A 20,859-nucleotide genomic window follows, 5' to 3' on the forward strand; every position below is an offset into this window, starting at 1 on the left:
TGCCCATGGCTCAACCCTGTTACCTTATGAGCAGATGTCCATAATATTAGAGGACCCTCACCACACCAGCTTCGCTCAGGCCTCCATGTTAGCCTGAAGATCTTGCACTTGTAGCATGAGAAATCAAAGACCCGATTTGCATAGGCAGTCCCAGTCGCTTTTGTGGGTTTTAGTGGAAAAAGATACTTGGCAAGTTGATAAAATCCGCAAATAAACAATCACCAGGTGTCATCTGACCGATCAAAACCAACCCAGTACTTTGATTCTGCTGAGGCTGGGAGTCTGTGGCCATGTGCACGGACCGCCCCACCCCAGGGCTTATTAGCCAGTTTACCGTACGACACAGAGACAACTGCTGAGTTGCAATGAGTGGCATTATCTCAGGTTTTAGAATTGCAAATATATTTCCGCTATAACAATATCACAGCAATCCATGACTATGTCAATGGTATCGAAAAAGAGAAATGCTAAGTGATAAGGATCCCTCAGGACATCTACAGCGATTGCTGCTTTAGCTGCTGCTTGCGTGAGAAGACAACCACGCCTATTGTATTATTATGAAATCGTATCATCTGCTGTGTAGCAGGGACAGCACAGAGAGGAGGGGTATCTAATCAGCCGAGTCAAGCGACAGAAAAACGAAGGCGAGAGCTCAGCAGTGTAATCTTCCAAATAAAACCCAAACGATCACTAAAACTACATTCGTCAAGACGAGTTTTATGTTGAAAGTCTTGAGCGGAAGTGCGCCGTCTCATTGCGGTTCATGTGACTCTTCTGTTACACGGCTCTCCATCTTGGAAAAAAATAAAAAACACTGACAGGGGCGTGGAGCAATTGTACGAGAAAATTACTGGGACTGTGGTGGAAAAAAAACGAGGGGGAATTGTGTTTGTACGCCGAATTAGTTTTGTATGCGTCGAGTAGGTTCGGATACGATTTTTTTCTGTCGGTAAAATGGGAAACTGCCACACCGTCGGACCAAACGAGGCCCTTGTAGTTTCAGGTAACAAAAACGTTTTTTTTTCACGATGTGTTCTGGCTTCTTGGGTTCCTGCCAGGCTCGATGAAAGGGCTTACAGAGATAATCACAACACTCTCCTAACCTTTATTCGAAAAGCTAGCATTACATGTAATGTTACAACAAAACAGCTAATTATTTTATGTACAGCCGTTGACAGGTCCCCGAAAGAAAGACTGCAAATTTCCATTTTTTAAAGTTCGCCTTAAAATGTCGTTTTTTGGGGCTCTTAATGACAACTGAGTGACAGCACATAATATTCACCATTTCACCTTTCTCCTCAGAAATATTTCTGTTATGTTCTCATTTAAATCTGCCCGTTTTCTCTGTTTAAGATCCTTTTTAAATGTATTATATCGTTGCTGTAATGCGTGTTCAAGTGGCCTCTCAGTATGTGTTTATGGTTGTGATTAGATCAGTTTTGGTTCCTCGTCTGTTCTCACTTTCTCAGTTTAACATTTTTTCGCGGGACTGGTTTGCTTTTGTCCACCAAAACAGGCATTATCGAGCTGTTTAGAGGAATTGAGATGTATGGATGGGCTAAAACATAAAATGAGTTTACTTTATATGTCTGTGTCTGAACAGTGGAGGTAGGACATGGCGTCTCTCTACTGCAGAAAGAATAACGGTACACCCAAATTCATTTAATTACAAGGGAAACGAGTCTCCTAGTTTGACCATCAGCTAATGTTTCTAATGCTTAAGACACAGGACACCCAGGGCTTTTCTTAATCTCGATCACAGCCCCCCCATTTAAAAACGTAGAGTCCCTGACCTTTGCCTCTGTTAAAAAAAACTCGCCTTGGTTTACAAATTTGGTTTGGCAATGCAGTGCACAAAAGATTCCTTGCACATTTCTGTGACTGAACCTGTTAGGTACAATTTCCTGTCTATCCACTAGTGATGAACAAAAAATAGAAACAGCTCAGGGATTTTCCATTGTGAAGAAATTTCTAAGAGTATATGAGTTAGCACATAGGGCAGAGGTGAGTGATTGGGAATTGTACATTTTGATCAAAGTGAAAAAAATGGCTTTCTGTATTTTGAGGAGGAAGAGTGCAAAAGCAGAATTTCCTTTATTGGCTTAGTGTGAAGCAACACCAGCTTATCTGGCAGTACTTTTCAAGAACAGAGCCCCACATCAAGAAAACTAAAGACGACTATGAGTTACAATTTTTTTTTTAGCTTGTGTAAATTCTCATTCATTTGCATGGAGCCCCTCCCCCCTCGGCTGTAGAGTAAAAGCAGGCAGGAATCTCAGTTATGCCAGTGGTAGACTGGAGCAACTGGGACTAAAATGGTGTGTAGGTCCAAGTATTTCTATAGGTCCTCAGCCTGCTGTTTATTTAGCAATGGCATTTGGCAAGAGTCAGGTGGATTTTAATGCTAAAAGCCTGTCCTACCCACATTCCTTTATTGAAAACCCCTCCTAGTATGTATAAATTCAATTATATCGTAAGAGCACATCCAAAAAAATCTTTTTCATGGTATACGTTCTGCTCAAAGTTTCAGGATTCAACAAGTCAAGAGGGAAAAATGAAAGTTAATTCATTAAAAAAGTCAGTCAGTATAATAACGGTATATTTAAACGCAACAAAAATTTCAGATGTTGAACTGTTGAAGCAAGAACAAGAGAAATGTGGCAACATGAAGATGTGTGTGACAGACTGGTTCAATAGGACATCATCATGAAATCAAGTGTAGACAACAGTATTGCTCACTTTCCCAAGTACTCCATCTTTTTCCTGATCTGCACATTATAAGGCTGCCATTTCCTGAGGATATTGTTCAGTCACACCCAGAAAGTACAGTATTTGTATAGTGTGAAGTCTGTGAGAAAGTGAGATTTCTGCTTTAGACTTGACATGCTACAGTATTATCCTAAATTAGTTTTTTTTTTTTTTTTTTTCTAAAGATAATGAATCCTGTTGATCCTGTTGGTGGGAATGTTGTGGAAACATGGGCGATGTGGGTCAGTATGGCCTGCTGTAATGTTTGGTGGCTGGGGTGTATGTCTGAGTAAAGATAGCCCAGCTCCTCCCCCTCCTCTGTCTATCAGTTAACGTGTGACAGCTGGGAATGTCACACTAAACTCTTGAGAATGAACTATCAGACTGAGGCCAGTGAATGGGACTGATATGTGCATCTCATCTAGAAAGATCTGACATTCACTTTAAAACTGTTGTTACTATAATTACTTCAGGGCTGCATTGGCACATGCTGTTTTGAAATTAAGGTTATTTCTGATGCGATCTGCATGTCCCTGCAGGAAAATAAGTTTGTGCGTGTTGAGTAGAAAAAAGTATTTGTTAGAGTTGCATTCATGAGCATAGTCTGGAAAATTTAATATGATGGATAATCAAATTCAGAGGAACCACATGCTGCAGCACATGCACATAGCATTTAACAAGACGGATTAAGCTTTTTTAAATACTATTACAAGTTAAAAGGAACATCTAAATCAGAGTGGGTCAAGAGAGATGTACATTTAAAAGACACAAGCGTTACACCTTTTAAGAGCTTGATTTGAGAAAAATGACAGTATCCTAACTGTGTGAATGGGAGAGGTGGCATTTAATCAAAAGATTAAAAGAGGCACTGGAAAGCAGAGATAAACTATGTGCGTGCACTGTGACACCACAGGAACCAATATTCTAGAGACTGTGGTTGCCAAATGTGAGTGGTGCTTGTTTTTATGACATTCATACAGCACATGATCATCTTCCTGTGAAACTACAAGAAAAACATGAACACTGGGTCACTGTTATAGGTCTCAATACATTTATTCTACTTTAAGCTTAAAAAACAATTTGCTGCTACAGGTAGATATAGGACTATGTATTTATGTATTATTCTAAATGTATGCCTTCTTGTGAATATTTGTGGATGTGTTAAATTAACTGCATGCAAAATATTGTTTTTTACAGCTGTTTAAGAAAGTAGACAGTTAAAGTCATTAGCTGGTGATGTGAATGGTCTAAACAATCCAAATCAAATTGCTGCTGTAATGGGTTATCCTATTGCATTTGGCCTACCTTCTGATCTTACAGTTTTATGTTAGTTTGATTGTAGCCGTGTGACATGCATTTCATTGTTTTTCCAAAGGTGGCTGCTGTGGCTCAGATGAAAAGACGTATGTCGTGGGAGGTTGGGCATGGGCCTGGTGGCTCATCTCTGACGTCCAGAGGTAAGACATGGCTGCTCTGGCTCCAGGCCAGAGAAAATGCTTAAATGTCGCTTAGAGCTGTGGAGTCTTCGGTGGCATAGTGCTCACAGACTCAGTCAGGTAGAACAGGGTATTTTCAGGTCCATACAACAGGTTTACCACAGGCTGAAAAAAAACGTCTTTATTCAGTTCCAAAGTCCCACTTTCCACCTATCAGTTACAGATCCTCTTAAACACAACAAAGAATTAACAGAGTCTACAGCATAATGTACACAGATATTTATCTTTACCACAATATGCCAAGCTTTTCAAAATACCTTTTATAAATGACTTACTAAACACATGTTCATGTCTGTGTAACATTAAAATGTGCAGGTTTTCAGTTTGACTTCTCAGGTACCCTGACGAAGTTCACTAAGTTCGTTCAGTAAAGAGACATGGTTGTTCTCTCGTTCCTACTCTTCTACAGTCCATTGAAGAATAAACAAGTTGCGGTGAATTGAGACAAACCACGTCAGTATTAAAAACTAATGTTTAAATGATGTGTAAACAGCAGCTCATCACTGTCTGCTGATTGTAAAGGCAGCTCCAACAGGCCGGCTTCAGTGATAACACTGGAAAAATAAATAGATGGTATATAATGGTGAGGTCAGGGAAACAAAGGATTAACAAAGGAAAAGAAACTGAAAAGAAGTTGCATATTATTCATTTGCCAAAAATAAACCAGCAGAATTTGGGTTTTAGATAATTGTCGCTCTGCCAGAGCTTGAAACCAGAAAATAAAATCTTTAGTCTGATCTTAATCAAGTCCAGCCCCAAAAAGAAACCAAACCTGCTTCTGAAACGCTGACACTTTGTAGACTTCCACAGTTTTTTTTTTCAACCTTTAACCCACTGTGAAGCATTTAGCTTCTTCTAAAATGTACCCATATATCCCTGTAAAATCTCAGAGTTGTGGCACATGTCACCATTTTAATGACAGTGAATCAGCTTTTATTTGTAATGAAACAGTTTACTGACTCTGGGCTGTCTTGTGATTAGACTTGTTCACGTCTGAGTCATCACAAATTTAGACTGACCTGCCCAGAATTATGGGAAATTATCGAAGTGTATTTATTTTTCACCTAAATCATTTACCTGAGGTGTTTTTATTTTCTTTTTTAAAACATCTAACTGTTACTGTAACATAAGTAACTGTGAAAGATAGCGTGCAGTAATTTTGTGAAAATGAACTAACCCATGATAATATTGTCGGTTGTCAGAGCTCCTGGTTTTCAATAATAGAAATATTATGTGTCTGCCTACCTCTTTGTTTCGACTTTGCTAATCTGCTTTGCTCTGTCTGGTGTTGATCTCAGCCTGTCTCAGCCCTAATGTGTCTCCTTCGTGTTACCAGTTTCCCATTAAATGCTGTTCTTTGTCTTTAGTTGCTAGGAAACGTAATGGTAGACCTTAACAACAGAATAAAGTTGATGTCTGGATTGATAAATCCTCATTTAGAAACAAGCTGTCCCAGGAATCCCCTCTCATCTGTTCCTATCGTACATTTTTGCAGTGTGCAGTTTACTGGTCAATATTGTAGATGCTTTCTTGGATGATGAGAACAGGAGAGATGCTCCTGCTCCTCTTCACAGTAGTGAGCACTTGAGCTAAAAGGCCTGTGTGCATAAGCCAGTAGCTGGACAGCATTATAGAAACCAGGGGGGAGGGAGTGTGGCTTCCCGTTCCTGCTGCAGTAATCATGTTAATGTCCAGGCCTGTGACTCATTGATCCAATTCTTCTGGGAAGGAGGAGGAGGTGGAGCTTTTAACCAGAGAGTCGTCTCTCCAAGTGTTGCTACAGTCAGTCTCCCATATCTTTTACTCCGACAGCAAGTTTTGATTTGTTATGAGAGGAACAGCTCTGGCTGTTTTATCAGCCCTGAAACATAACCTCACATAAACAGTCCAGCCGGACTATTACTGAAGCTGAGGATGTGATTGTTTGTTAAAGGACATTCCTGTGTAATCTCCATACAAAATGTATTCTGAGAGAGTGACTGGGATCAAGAATCCTGTCAACGCCGACTTGAGTTTTTTACCTATGGATCTTGCTCTTTGTCCCCAGGTTATTTAAATATTTATTAGCAGGGGCAGGAGGAGTAGCTCAGCTGTAGCTGTGGCAGCTCTGTAAGAGATGTCACCAGCAATACGAACATACACAAAATAGCCTCAGGGACTAAAACCAGAAAAACAAGAGGTCAGGTTGTGTCTTTTACCCCCTCTCTCCTCCTTCTTCCTCTTGACCTTGGATACTGACATTCCTAACAGCTGTTGTCCAACTTACTGTTTTGCCTCTGCTATTCCCGCTGCCTGCCTGTCTGCGTAGAATGTCTCTGGAGGTTATGACCATCCTCTGTCGCTGTGAGAATATCGAAACCTCGGAGGGTGTTCCCCTGGATGTGACAGGGGTGGCTCAGGTAATGCATTTCAAAAGACCATAAAAGAAAAAAAAAAAAAAAAAGCAGTGGCTGGTGCTCAAGACCAAAGGACGACGCAGGAAAATGGTTCAACTAACAAGCTAATGTTGTCTGTGTGTGTTTGTTCTTCTCATCTTCATTGCTTTTTTTCTTCTGCAGTCAAAAGGAGACAATCAGCTGTCACTAACTTGGGCTTCACCATAAAGCTCGACTCTGAATCACCTTTGGCAACGGGGCCACTGAATGAATGCTGTAGAAATGGCTGAAAAATGATTTGAGGAACCCAATGCAAAATGCAGACTGCATCATTTGAATGATGCTACGTTTTAAAATAAGTACAAGGAAAACCTAAATCTGATAGGACTTATGTTTTGGACTGCATCTCATTTTGCTCCGTTGTTAGTGATCTGGAGTCCTTGGGTGAATGGCTTCACTGTGTCCTGTTTTTTTTTTCCCTTGTGTTCTGGTCCTTCCCTTCATTTGCTTTCCCTCCGAACATGTCAATTTTTATTTTTTATTTTTTCACGTTCTTCACAGGATAACGCTTGAGATTATGACCCTGCAGCCCAAGTGTGAGGATGTAGAGACAGCGGAGGGTGTAGCTATTACTGTCACTGGGGTGGCTCAGGTAAATCACCACACTTTTCTGGGAATGCCAGCTCAGACTCCACTAACCCCCCCAACCCCCCCCCCCCCCCCCCACCCCTCTATCCTTCTTTTCTCTGGCATCACCCCATAATCACAGCAAAGGTGGCATTTCATACAGAGGGCTCAAGTTAAGATGTACACCTGTATTTTTGATCAAGAGACATGTAGATGCACACACACAGATGTTGGGTTAAAGTGTTGTCTGCGTGATTGATCCTAATATCTGGGCCGAATGCATCCAGGTAAACTTCTCTGATCAAGTTGCAGTTCAACTGACAATAGCACTGTGCCAGAGTAAGCACGGCCTTGTTATTCATTTCAGTGAGACTACACAATTGGTGCAATTCAGTTGGCAAACTGAACTTCCTGGTTCATGTTTCACTGTCATTGTCTCACTGCTACCTGAAGCGCAACCACACTGATGTAATCCAGCACATTTTGTTGACACAGTATTATTTTCAGAGCCTGATGTGCATCTTAGTGTTAATCTCTGTTTTTTTCTTTTTCTTCATTATGTTTTTTTTTGGTATCTGTTACTTGGTTTTTCAGACCTGATGTGCCAAAATAAACTCTTTTAGGCTGATACCTTGAAATGTTGTTGAAGAGGAAATCCACCTTAAAATGAAATTCACCATGTATCTTTTTCAGTCTATTTGGGAAACTGTGCTTATTCATTAAAAGTTAGCATCAGACATGGACACTAAACACATAAAAATGATATTCTTTACTTATAGCACTTTCCATGTGACCTTTCCATGAAACTATGAACTGTGATTGTTGATCCTGGCCTGCTTGTGTTTTCTCCTTAAAGTTTCTGATGCTGGTGGACGTTGTTGAGGCTTAGTAATCTGCTGCTTTTCAAGTAAAGTAATCTCCACTGCTTCAGCTCTCAGCGATTGTCGCTCTCTGTCGCAGTGAATGAAAGGCAGTAAACAGTGATTCAGAGTAGTGTCCGAATTCTCTATTGAGACAAAGCGAACGTTTCTATTGTCCCACTCTTCAGTCAAAGGGAGTTAACACGATACTATGGGGAATTTAACCAAAGCAGTTTTATGTGTCACTGATCAGCAGTCTAAATCCGTACTTCTTGTTGGCTGTCCCAGTCCTTGGACCTTCTGTGCAGATGAAAACAAGTGTTGACTGTGTTCCATAAATAGAGTGAACTCCTTTTTTTTATGGTGGGTTTCCTCTTTGACTAACTTGCAAAACAATATGCCACTGTTTTCTGCATTTCCATTTGAAATGATTATCCTGTTGTTATTCAATTCCCTTTTTTTGTCCGCATGCCAGTATTTCTTTTTTGCACTTAGAATATGATGCATCATTATCAGTTCTGTATTTTGACCACAGACATGCCAGTGTTCCTCTCTGTGTTTTCCGACATGCATGCTGACAATGACCTTACAATTTGAGGCTGAACAGCCCCCCACTCTCACACGGTTCACTTCACAGAGAGGCTCATCATGCCACCGTTTGATTGGTCCAGGCTTAGCCACAGCTATTGTGGAGTGTGTTCCATGGCAACAGGGGTTGTGTGTCCTTCTTAACTTAAAGAGGCACATATGTTTAGGCTCAGAGGGAGGCATCCAGCACAGTTAATTTAAAGGAAACCAGAGCGTAATGTTAATCTGGGATGTTGTTTTAACTTCGTTGCCTGTAAGACAATCTCATTCTTCCATCACATTTTGCCACGTGACTTTGATCCAGATTATGTGTCTCTACTCTGATGTTCTACTGGTCAATTCCAGTAAAACCACATAATTTGAAGGACTTAACAAAATCCATCACCTGTAGGAAATATTTTCTGTTCCTCTGAAGAACAACATGAATTGAACAAATAGTTTTCTGTCATATTCTCTTTATTTTAAGTGCTTTTCAGTTTTGTATCTTGAGGCAGGAGGAAGGGTGGTGTCACGAGTGGGACGGGAGGGGTTGGGGTAGCATGTCAGCAGTGAAGGGAAAGAAATTACCATTGCACACAAGTCCTTATTCCAGTCTCGGCCACAACACGGCTCCCCCTGCTGTCTGTTTGAGCTGTCCTGTGTGTGGCTGTGTGGCTGGGTTGTAGCCTTTTCTGTTTTCAGATGTGTTTCCTTGGAATGACGTCCATCCTCCCTGACATTGTGTTACCCTCATTCCTGGTACGAATGCATGTTGCAAAACAAAACCATGTGCAGACCTCTCGCCTAAGGACCCAGCTCACTCTCTCTCTTCTTACAGCTCCAATGGAGTACATCACCCAAAACCTTATGTCTTACATATATTTTTGATTTCTTAACAGTCTGTGTGAGCTCTTGTACTGTCACTGACAGCCCTTGTGTCTACCTTGTGAACCTCAGGTCATTGCCATTGATTTTCTTTTTGTTTTGTTTTAATGTCAATGATTCCTCTAATTTTTTTTCTTCCTTTAATTCCTTCAAATTTAAGTCAACCTGTCCATTGTTCTTTGACCTTGTAACAGGAACATACAGTATATTTCTGTGCTGTGTCTGGCACTGCATTGCCATGAATCCACCTTAGATGTCAGATTTTCTTCAGTGTAATTGTTACGTGAACAGGACCTGTATCCTTGCATTTCTTTTTGGCCATCAATAAGTTTTCATGGAGCGTTTTCATTTGCAGTTATGTATGTACAGAGCTTGCTTTGCTTATTATCATAAGCCCAAGAGGCACAGGTTTGTAGTCAAATTTACAGCCACCATACTATGATGATTTATACGAGATTAGGGTAATTAACTTAAATGTAAACTGATTGATCTAATTGATCTGTATCTCCATATAGACTGTGCTCCATGTCAGTAATGCCCAATATTTTCTAAACACCTGTTTAATCAGACATGGTGACTGTTTACACGATAACAATTACAGTGATCATCCCTGCAGCCATCCATCCCCCAACACCTGCTGTGCAGCAGGCTGCTGCTGCTGCGGCTTTATTAATGTGTTTCTAGTCCTTTTTACTGTAGAAGCATTGAATCAGTTCATCACAGTGCAAGGTGTTTTTACCAAGTCAATAGCAATGATGCATGATTATTAGTTTTACTTCTACCTCAAGTCGCTTCAAAACAACCCAAGATTTGTGCATGATTGTCACTAATGCATTTCAGACTTTATAAGATTTCATTAGACTCTATTCATGTGTTGATTTCCCAGTATGTTCTACTTTCTTTTGTGTTTTCAGCTGTTTTCTCTGTGTTGCTGATGATGTAATGGTGTTTGATAACGAATTAGATTGAAAATGATTGTTGGATGATACCACAAAAGCTAGCACATGTCATGTTTTGATGTGTCCCGCACCTGTGTGTGCCTGTATTTGTGCTCGTGTTGTGCATGTGTGTTCATCTGATGATCTTTGTCCATGTTGGCACCAGGTGAAGGTGATGACAGAGAGTGAACTGCTGGGTTACGCCTGCGAACAGTTCCTGGGGAAGTCAGTCCTGGAGATCAAAAGTGTCATCCTGCAGACCCTCGAGGGTCACCTGCGTGCCATCCTTGGTGGGTAGCTTCCTTGTGTGTTTGTTTTTGTTTTGTTTTTAAAGCATTAATGTGCATTCACCTAGTTTTCAAATCTTCAGACCTTCAGATCTTTTTGGTCTATATAGGCATCTTGGAGAACTTGCCACAATTTTTCTGTGGATTTAAGCTGTCTCTGTGTCTTCTCATTCTTCATATGATCCCAGACTGAGGTAATGATGTTGGGATCAGGGCTCTGTGGGGGCCTGTTGCAAACTCAGAATGATCAGGTTCACTCAGATGTCAAATGAATGGCTAGTAAGCACAAGGGAGACAGAATGGCTCTGAAGAGCATTTTACTTATACATAAACTGTATCACGTCCTCTACATCAGAGGAGCACGTGTTAAACAGTGAACATAGAAATTATCATGGACTGTAGCTTGAATCATTACTGTGTTACATTAGTTGTTGGTGGAGAACAACAAAACAAGGATTTTATATATGTGACAATGTCAGTGATATTTTGGCCATTTTGCTTAGTCATCTTAGTGTGTTCAATTTTAGTGAAACGTACTTTATGATAATTGTAGAAGTGGTGGTGGTGAAGGCGCTGACCACTGTTCCCTTCTTTCAGGCACCCTAACTGTTGAGCAGATTTACCAAGACAGAGACAAATTTGCCACCCTGGTGCGAGAGGTGGCAGCACCTGATGTTGGTCGCATGGGCATCGAGATCCTCAGCTTCACCATCAAGGTATGAGAAGGAGAGACATGGAGTTTGCTTCATTATGCATCTGTCATTGAATTACCTATTTGTAATTATGCAAATTTAAATGATAAAGATTGAATAACTTACCATGCTGCTATTTATCTTTCTGACAGGATGTATATGATAAAGTGGAGTACCTGAGCTCACTGGGCAAAACTCAGACAGCTGCAGTACAGAGAGATGCAGACATCGGAGTGGCAGAGGCAGAGCGAGACGCTGGTATCAGGGTAAGAGGAGCTTTAAGAGGGAATTAAAACTACAAACAGCACTACAAATAGCAATTAAAAAAACATCCGTTCTCTGATTGCTAAGAGCTAATAGCAATCACATTAGAAAACCAGCAGACTGCTCTTAATCCATCTCCCTGTCATTACCTTTTGCCCACTGTCTTTTACAGGAAGCTGAGTGCAAGAAAGAGATGATGGATATAAAGTTCTTAGCTGACACAAAAATGGCCGACTCAAAACGAGAGCTGGAAATGCAGAAAGCTTCCTTCAACCAGGAAGTGAACACAAAGGTAATATAGATCTGAATCTACCAATAACAATCAAACATGACAGTAGAGGATTAATAAAACCAACTGCCTTTTCTAGAAAGCAGAGGCTCAGCTGGCTTATGAGCTGCAGGCAGCCAAAGAGCAGCAGAAGATCCGTCTGGAGGAGATAGAAATCGAGGTGGTGCAGAGGAAGAAACAGATCACCATTGAGGAGAAGGAGATCGACCGCACTGACAAGGAGCTCATTGCCACTGTGAAGAGACCTGCTGAGGCTGAAGCCTACAAGATGCAGCAGCTGGCTGAGGGGCAGAAGTGAGTGGATCCCACACAATTCACCCATCTCAGTACACACCTCTGATCTGTATTATTTTATACCTTACCTTTGCTCCCAATGAGCACCAGTGAAATCGGTTAAAATCAGGAAGGGAACAGGAAACTAGAAAAACATGCCAATTCTTGAACTTTGTTTTTGGCAAAACATACCTTTAAAGACACAGTGTTTACTGCAAATGTAAACAGAAGGAGCTCCACCTCCAACACTTGAAACACAGGATTCAAACATTCAGCAATTAATACGTCTTTCTTATACAAGACACCAGCTTAAGCTTTATGTTAATGTTAATGTTTTTAATATGTATAACATAACACGAGAGCCTGCTAATGTAACCAAAGACTAAACAGTCCTTTTAATGGTTCTCTGATCCTCCTCCAGGATAAAGAAGGTGCTGACGGCACAGGCAGAGGCTGAGAAGATCCGCTGCGTCGGTGAGGCAGAGGCCGCCTCCATTGAAGCGGTGGGAAAGGCAGAGGCTGAGAAGATGAGGCTGAAAGCTGAATCCTACCAGCAGTATGGAGAGGCTGCTAAGACAGCTCTGGTCCTGGAGGCTCTGCCCAAGGTCTGTGGTACACATTTACACAGCACTGGTTTTAAAAGCAATCACCAGCATTTCAACCAGGTTTGGTTTATTGGGTTAAATACCCACTGTTACCAGTAGAGGACTGGCACCACAGTCACCTCTGTGTTGTCTTTAAACAGCTTTTCCCAGCGAATGCTAATAATTAAACACATAGTGTAATAATAAATAATCATAGTTGATGTAGTTAAAATGATAAATATTGTTTACTATTCTGGAGTTGGTATTGATTTTTATACTCCAGTGTCAACAAACTAGTCATCACCCAAGTTAATTATATATCAGCAGTATTAAAAGATACTGCAGCTGTCTCTCCAGTCCCAGGGGAAGAGAAGTGATCTGCCATTGTCAGCACTTAACATGCCTGGCCTGTTATATGTGTCATTAAACTGTCCTTCCTGCTTTACAGATGCTACAACACTAATTTTCTCAGATTTAGGGTAATGCTAATCCACTACAATATCTATGCAGTGTTTGTTAAAGCATTAGCAGGCCCACGGGTGAGAGCTACAGTCTCACAGACAGATGACTTTGATACCAGTAATTTAGTCAGATGCTGGTAAGGAGAACACAGGGAGAACAAAGGTATTTTTTTGTTTGTTTTCTGAGGAATGGAACAGAATGAATGGTACAGCCTATATTTATATAAGTATTGTCAGTCCTCACATGTACAGATGGTGTGGAGTGGAAGAGTGCTGTGTCAGTGAAATAACAAACAAATGCTCGCTGTGTTTAATCAGATTGCCGGTAAGGTGGCTGCACCCCTGTCTAAGACCAACGAGATCGTCATCCTGAGCGGAGAAGGCAGCCGCGTGACCGGAGAGGTGAACCGCTTATTAGCTGAACTCCCCGTCTCTGTCAACGCCCTCACTGGGGTGGATCTGACTAAGGTGAGAGAGGCACTGTTCTGTACAGGGGTTAATATATGTCATCAGACCCCTCCTCTGAAGCTTAATCCTTATGTTGACTCTGTTATCTTCAGGGTCAGCTGTTTACCTGCTTCTGATTGCTGGAAGGTTTGGGTGTTTGAACTTCTTGAACGAAAAATAGATCACAGAGCAGCCTGATGATACTGTCATCGATGCACATATTTGCTAGAAAATAAAAACATTATTACAACAACCGACCATAGGGCACTAACACTCACCAACGTTTAACAATTGTTGCCAAGCTACAGCCTTCGTGCTGTTGGTTTTTCATTCACGTCCTCAGGGACTTTCTAACAAAATAGCACATGAATGCTGTGCAGAGTAGGAAGCAGCCTGGGAAGCTACATGGAGAATTTCACAACCCACATATGAACAAAGTCTCATAGTTATGCTTTAGAAATGAAAATCTTATTGTGTAAATAGGCAACAGTTTGCTAACACGGTCACCGTAACAACTTTATAAGGTGCTTTCATGTCAGTGTTGTTCCAGCTTATTCAGCTGCTCCCTGAGTGGCTAAAAATTCACTGAAGTGAGTGTTTAGCCCGGCTAGCTCAGTCGGTAGAGCATGAGACTCTTAATCTCAGGGTCGTGGGTTCGATCCCTCGACCAAGTGCAAAAAACAGATACGGTGGTGGTGAAAGAGATCAATAAAGTAATTTAAAAAATAATAATAATAATAATAACTAACTAAACAGGAGTGATGCACTGTAAGTAATTAGGATTTTCACCATTTGTGGGTTTTTTTTCAGACCACTTCTCTTCATCATTCCTACAGGTTTCATTCAGTCTTTACCAGTTTTTGTACATGACATATCTGGATATGCACACACTGACTCCGGGTAATGTCTTTCACTTGTTGGCCATGATTGGCCATCAGAGGGCGCTGATGTGACTCTTTGAAAAGCTCTTGTCATACTTTACCTTGTAAAAATCTAATTTGATTTAAACGATTAATGTGTCCAAAAACATCCATGCTCTCATACTTTTTCCTTACCAGCAGTCACCTGCAATTTCTTGGGAAAGAAGCTTCAGATGTAAATTCCAAAGTGGAGAAATGCTGTGACAGAAAGAATTTCCCTACGGGGATCAAAGTTTTTCTGATTCTGATTCTGACAGCGTAATATAACACGTAGCTGTAGCGTCTGAACATTGTGGCGGCACTGTATGCTAGGCCTTTATGTTCCTTACTCTCAGCTGATCCCTCTGTCCTCTGATCCCACAGATCCCTCTGCTTCAGAAGATGACCAGCCCACAGTGCCAAACAGCCATGTGATGAATCAGGCCAGAGACTCATACTCTGAATCCTCCAACGTATATCTGCCTCAAGCATGAAAACAGTTTTTTCAGCCTCTTGACCCCTTATGCAACTGCCTTTGACCAGAACACTTGACACCAACCAAGAGGGTTTTTGTATTTTTAAGAGGTTTTTAATTTTCTAAAGGAGAAAACGCTGGAGCCTTCTAAAGGACCAGACTGTATGTATCATCTGTTGGTTTTTTTTAAGTTCTCGTTTTAGACACGTTGATTTTGATCACACTGAATTTGTTAGCCAGGATTATATGCTGCAATGCTGCTCAGTCGTACCAGTCACCAGAGACAAAAGTCAGCTTTAATGTTGTGTTGAACATCATTTGTAGAAGAAAAACCCCCACAGTCTTCAGACACCACAGTCAACAGTAGGTGTTGGAAAGAGTCCAAAATATTGAGGACAAATCTGAATATTTTACTCCTCTCCAGAGCTGTCTAAATTTCTGCCTGGAGTTCGGAGCGCTTTACCTCCCTGTCAGCTGTTAGGACATTCATTCACCTCTGGGAGCGGAGCAGAGTGTGCCAGCTCCTGCCTCTTCATTAAACCGTGATTCACCTAATGCTCGTAGCCCAGCTGGTGAAGTAGCTTGCAGCAGACTGAGCACAGTGTGAAATAGGTTACTTTTAATTTCCTCTTTCTTTAAAGTGTGATTCTTACAGATTATTTAGATTTACCGCTAACTCAGAGAGAACTTGATGGATTACCACACTTAACAAGCTGTTTCACTTAACGCTCACCAGATCTTCACCCACTGTGATTGTATAATTTCCAGTAGATTACAGTATCTGATATTTGAATCATTTGTATGAAAATCCTTACCTCGTGGTTTATCGTCACGTTGCCTGTCTTCTCGTTATGATGTGCAGTGCCTGTTCACCACTCAAGTGCCCAAACCTTAGGACAGTGGTTTGGCTTTAGTTGGATTTATGTCAGAGTGTATCACTGTGTTATAGATGGATGATGTTTAAATATTGCTCCCTGTTCTTGTAACATCTGCTTCTACTAACAGTGGTGTTTACTTGTAACTTGTCACACTTGGACCCACGGGCAGATAGAAATGCTAAGCAAACGCATAACACAAAGCCATACTTAGAAAAGATTAGCCTTAACAGAGACCCTGGACACCTGCCAGGCTTACTGAACATTTCCATATTACCTCAAGTAGCACATGGTTCACGTTCAGGGTCTGCGCTTTAATTCATTTTGTTACTCCTGACTCTTGCTTTCCTCCTCCTGAGATGAAGTGTTTGTTCTCCTTCTTACTCACATGTAGTAGCGTGTTTCTCAGATGTTGTTTGAAAAGTTCGCTTTTGCAGGCTGTGTACATATTTTGTAATTTTCAAGAATAACCCCACACTAAATTTATTTTTTTTTAATGACAGAATAGTGACCTCTGACCTCTGTTGGCTGAAAGTTGCTGCTGTGTTGCACCTCTGACCACATCCAGTCTGTGATGACAAAGCAGGAATTCAATGGTTTCATTCATTGGGAAGTTGGAAAAATAAGCATGTGATCAGACTGTAAACACCGTACTCGGTGTTTGTGCTCGGGTGGTCTTCAGTTTGGTAAATGTGATGTGATGATTACATGTAAGGACGAAGAAGTAGCAGCACCTACTGCGACATGTAGATCAAAGTGAATCATGAACTCTTTTTTCGTGTTGATCGGGTCAGTCTAATTACTACATATAGTTTGTTACAAACGTTTAAACATGGAAATCCACATGATAGCCAGTGACCAATGCAGCGGTTCAAACTTGTGGTGTGGGATCAGTGCGCAACAAGCTGTAAGTTTCAGCCTCCAGATGGCAGGATCTGAGAGGGATTTTAACCCCTATTCAGTTACTCCTTAAACTGAATGAGCCTTTTGTTGCTGCCTGTTAGAAATTAATTTTTTCATCTCAGCCTCTGTTGTTTTGCTGCGAAATCCAACGTGCTTACTATGCACACAGTTACATTTGGCTGCCCTTTTTTCTTTTTTTTTCTTTAATCAGTGACCATTATAAAGTTATAATAATCACACTATTTTTCTTATTTTGTGTGAAATAAACATAAGGTGTGTGGATGGTTTGGTCTGAGCAGATTTCATCTTGTTTCTGTTTTGACACATACAGTATGTTACAGTTTCCTCCAAATTCTGATGTGTCTCCGTAGCTGCTGTAAGTGTTGGTGAAAACACTGCCATGCTTTTCACAAACACACCAATGTTAATAACCAGTTTCTTTACCGTAATTTGAAATGGCCAGTATGTGATCAGTACCAACTAATATCAGTCATTAGTCATTCAAACCTGATGTAGATCACCCGACCATGGATCCACTGCCCCATTTTTACTGTGTGATGAGTCACTGCAGCCTGGCAGAGTCCTCCGCTGTCTCACTGCACTGTGAGGCCGAGACAAACATCACTATGACTGACAGACATCAACATGAAACCTTTGTACGCCTCAGTGAATGGCTGCACCCGTTTCTAGCAGTCTACTTTAAAACTAGAAAAACATGGTGGCTCATCTGGATTAAAAATAAAAAAACTAAAATATTATATTTTGCAATCCTTTTATTTAGAGACAGATTTAGTTTCTATACACAGTGCCTTTGTTAAATAGTGTGGAGGTCATTGAAACTTCAATGTGCAGTTTGTCAAGTGTCAATCATACACATGGAAATACTAATGGGATGTTCTATCATGAATTTACTGTAGGACAAAGACTTGTAGAATATGTGAACTTTATATATATATAAATATGTAGTATTCAACTGTAAGTTTTGCTCTTTCTGCCTTTTCTCTTTTATGTACTTTATGACATTCAGTCCTACAAATGTATAAGGGAACACATGTATATGACACGGCTAATTAAATCGAAATGTAGATTGTCAAGTAGCATTTAACAGCTTTTCCTGTAGAATCTGGGCCATTCATTCATTATTTTGGCCATTATATTGTGTGCCTAAAAACATTCATTTTCTTAATTTGCATTGTTTAATCAGAATAGTGGCAACATCCTGTGACAAGTAGCATTTGAGACCAAACATTACAGACCTTCACCAAACCTCCTGTCTGCATCTGTCCATGTGTTGTCTATGATGGAAACAATCTGTAATCTCCATTCAGATTATATTGTGGATTTCTCCTGTGGCTTCTCATGTAACACTGTCCTTTGGAAAAGTGATCCAGCACGGCATTTTAAGCATGTGTTCATGTTAGTCTGTGTTGTGTGTCTCCCTATAATAAATGCTATGCCACCTCCTGTTGGCCTCAGTGTCTGTCACTTACAGAATATTAGATCAGGAAGGTTTGATTTGGCATCTCACACTGATAGTTCAAGAGGATTTCACACAGCATATACTGTCCATGCAAAATGTAATTTATAATAAAACAAACGGTGGCAAGAAAGATAAAACTTAGAGTTATTAAAAAGTCTAAACACAACAACTTCAAACATGTAGTTAGCTGTCTAAATATTTGGAAGGTTCATCATCAGACGAGGATAAGCACCGTTGTTACCATCATTAGGGGACTCTGCTGTGTGTTTGAGCATGCTGTCGTTCCTCTTGCCAGCAGACCGCCACCACATGAAGGCAGAGATAAAAAAAAGCCGTGGGTCACCAGGAGCAGATGTGTCCTCTGGTCAGTGACCTCCACCAGGCTGCTGTTTCATGTTGCTTTTCATGGCCTCATGTACTGAACAGTGGAAGTTGTCGTCATATCAGCAGTGTTTGGCTGCTTCCTTTTCCTCTGCATGATTTTTGTATTATCTTGAGAAAGGTGATTTTATTAGTGGTGCACTGCTTTGCATGCACACTATTGTTCTTCCGGTTCTTCTTCTTCTTCTTCCTTCCCGAATTTCGGTTCGTAACTCGTCCCACACCGCTGAGCGCACACTAACAAATGATACATCAAAACGTGCGGCTCGATCGGACTCGGTGTGCTATTTTTTTGTTCTACAGAATATTCACGTTTCGCAAAGTTATTCGCAAAAAACTGCGAAAAATTTCCCATAGAGAATGAATGGGAAAAGGTCAAGAAAGTCGCAAATTATCATCGAATTCTCCCCCTTTTTCAAACATCTACTGCTCTGGCATACTTTCACCTAGAAACACCATTCAAACTGTAAAATGTAGACACAAGTCTCGTGTATTCAGGGTGTATTCAACCTTTTCCTAAGTTGTGTAGTTTTTAAACTGTGAGCTCTAACTGATCATGAGTGATTTTGAAAAACTTCAGGGTTTTCAATGAGTGTGTATTGCGGAATGTTCCAGGCTAGAGTGGGAGGTTAGAGTGGAGAGGCTTTAAAAAAAACTCTAAGAAATTTTTTACACGACGACTAAGCCCACAAAATTTACTCTAGAGCAGTGAAATTCTCCAAAGTTGTAGCCACACTTGTCCTCTCTCTCACAATGTGTTCATTTTTTCTGTAGGATTTACGGTTTTTCTTTGGCGTGCCTTTTAGCAACAAGAGGAGCTCTCAACTGCTCCATTGACTCCAATGTTAATCGAGCAGAGGATTTTTGGAGAAAAGCAGAAAATCCCCTTTTTGTAAACTCGCTGTAAAATCCACATTTTAGACAGCAGGACCATAAAAAATAGATTCAGGTCTTCCTTAAAGTCTTCTCTCTTTGATGGTGCCGTTTGTTTAGCGATACCATGTTTTGTTTTTCCATGAATAGCAGTTGTTTGGCAGGCCCGATTCGGCCGAAAATGAGCTCGTCAGAGCACCTGTGAGCTGCCTCAGCACACACACACACACACACACACACACACAGTCCATATTGACAGAGGCACACAAACACACACACAGACACACACTCATATAGATACACACTCAGAAATACTTATACAAGAATGCTTTGGTATCAATACTAGCAGTGCAAAGACACACAATATTACTAGCAGTGCAATGCACCACTCTCGCGATTTCCCAAAGGGAAATTATCTAGTTGCTATTGTTGTTGTCACCATCTACATCATACTGTGCTGTGTCTGTGTTCAGCTTCAGCTGAAGGAGGACATGACTGTGCAGGCTGACCCACACACAGTTCATATTCAACCTGCAGGGGGCAGTCACAGTCACCTGACAAACACTGACTGAGAGCACTGATCCTGCAGCAGCAAACTCCAACAGTACTGCTGTTAATTAAAAATAACCATGACTAATGACTAAACTACCAGTAATACTACAACACTGCTACTTTCCAAAACTATGACTTAATTCAGATTTTTTAAGTTGATGTTTGTTCAGTTCATTTCTGTACTGAAGAAAAAAAATCAAACTTAAAGTAACTGGAAACCTGGAAATAATAAATATTATAAACATCACATATCACTATCACCACTGGTTCTATCTATAACACTGTGCACTGTGTTCTATAAGCTTTTCATTTGTTGATATAATGTTATGTGTTAACCTGAACAGCAGCTGTTAGATATAGCTGTCAGACGTCTGGGGTGGGGTAAAAAGTATAATATCTTCCTTGAGCACATGCTGTGGTATGACACAGTTTAAATTTAGTGCACATTTATTTTTCCATAAATAAGTGTGAAATAAGTGCAAACATCATCACAGCATCATTAACATCCTGGCAAATACATCCACAGCCTTTAGAGACATGGTAGCTGTTGCAGCCATGTTTGTGGCCTTCCCAGAGGACACCATCTCCCTGCTAATAAAAATAAATGATGTGGCTCAAATTACTCCCG

The 20,859-nt window shown here is 40.7% G+C and overlaps 1 protein-coding gene across 2 annotated transcripts; it reads left to right on the forward strand.

The window, feature by feature from the left end:
• Positions 1–680: 680 nt before the first annotated feature.
• LOC121190364 (flotillin-2a) lies at positions 681–18,409 on the forward strand. Of its 2 annotated transcripts, none has more exons than XM_041051030.1 (11): positions 681–1,003; positions 4,124–4,205; positions 6,553–6,643; positions 10,663–10,786; positions 11,381–11,499; positions 11,628–11,741; positions 11,912–12,031; positions 12,108–12,322; positions 12,723–12,906; positions 13,665–13,814; positions 15,077–18,409. In XM_041051030.1, the coding sequence occupies exons 1-11, from the start codon at positions 955–957 to the stop codon at positions 15,125–15,127; spliced, it is 1,299 nt and encodes a 432-aa protein (XP_040906964.1). In that variant the 5' UTR covers positions 681–954; the 3' UTR covers positions 15,128–18,409. The 2 variants fall into 2 exon arrangements, with proteins under 2 accessions (XP_040906964.1, XP_040906963.1); XM_041051029.1 differs by lacking the exon at positions 6,553–6,643 and adding an exon at positions 7,181–7,271 and having other exon boundaries at positions 689–1,003.
• Positions 18,410–20,859: the final 2,450 nt, after the last annotated feature.

Source organism: Toxotes jaculatrix, chromosome 12, assembly GCF_017976425.1.
Source record: "Toxotes jaculatrix isolate fToxJac2 chromosome 12, fToxJac2.pri, whole genome shotgun sequence".
Lineage (NCBI taxonomy): Eukaryota > Metazoa > Chordata > Actinopteri > Toxotidae > Toxotes > Toxotes jaculatrix.

Bases quoted from the DNA above. Each gene is read 5' to 3' on its own strand.
- LOC121190364 (XM_041051030.1), top strand. From the start codon at position 955: ATGGGAAACTGCCACACCGTCGGACCAAACGAGGCCCTTGTAGTTTCA. The intron at 11,500-11,627 runs GTATGAGAAGGA...TCTTTCTGACAG, and splicing joins TCCTCAGCTTCACCATCAAG to GATGTATATGATAAAGTGGA. The intron at 11,742-11,911 runs GTAAGAGGAGCT...TGTCTTTTACAG, and splicing joins AGCGAGACGCTGGTATCAGG to GAAGCTGAGTGCAAGAAAGA.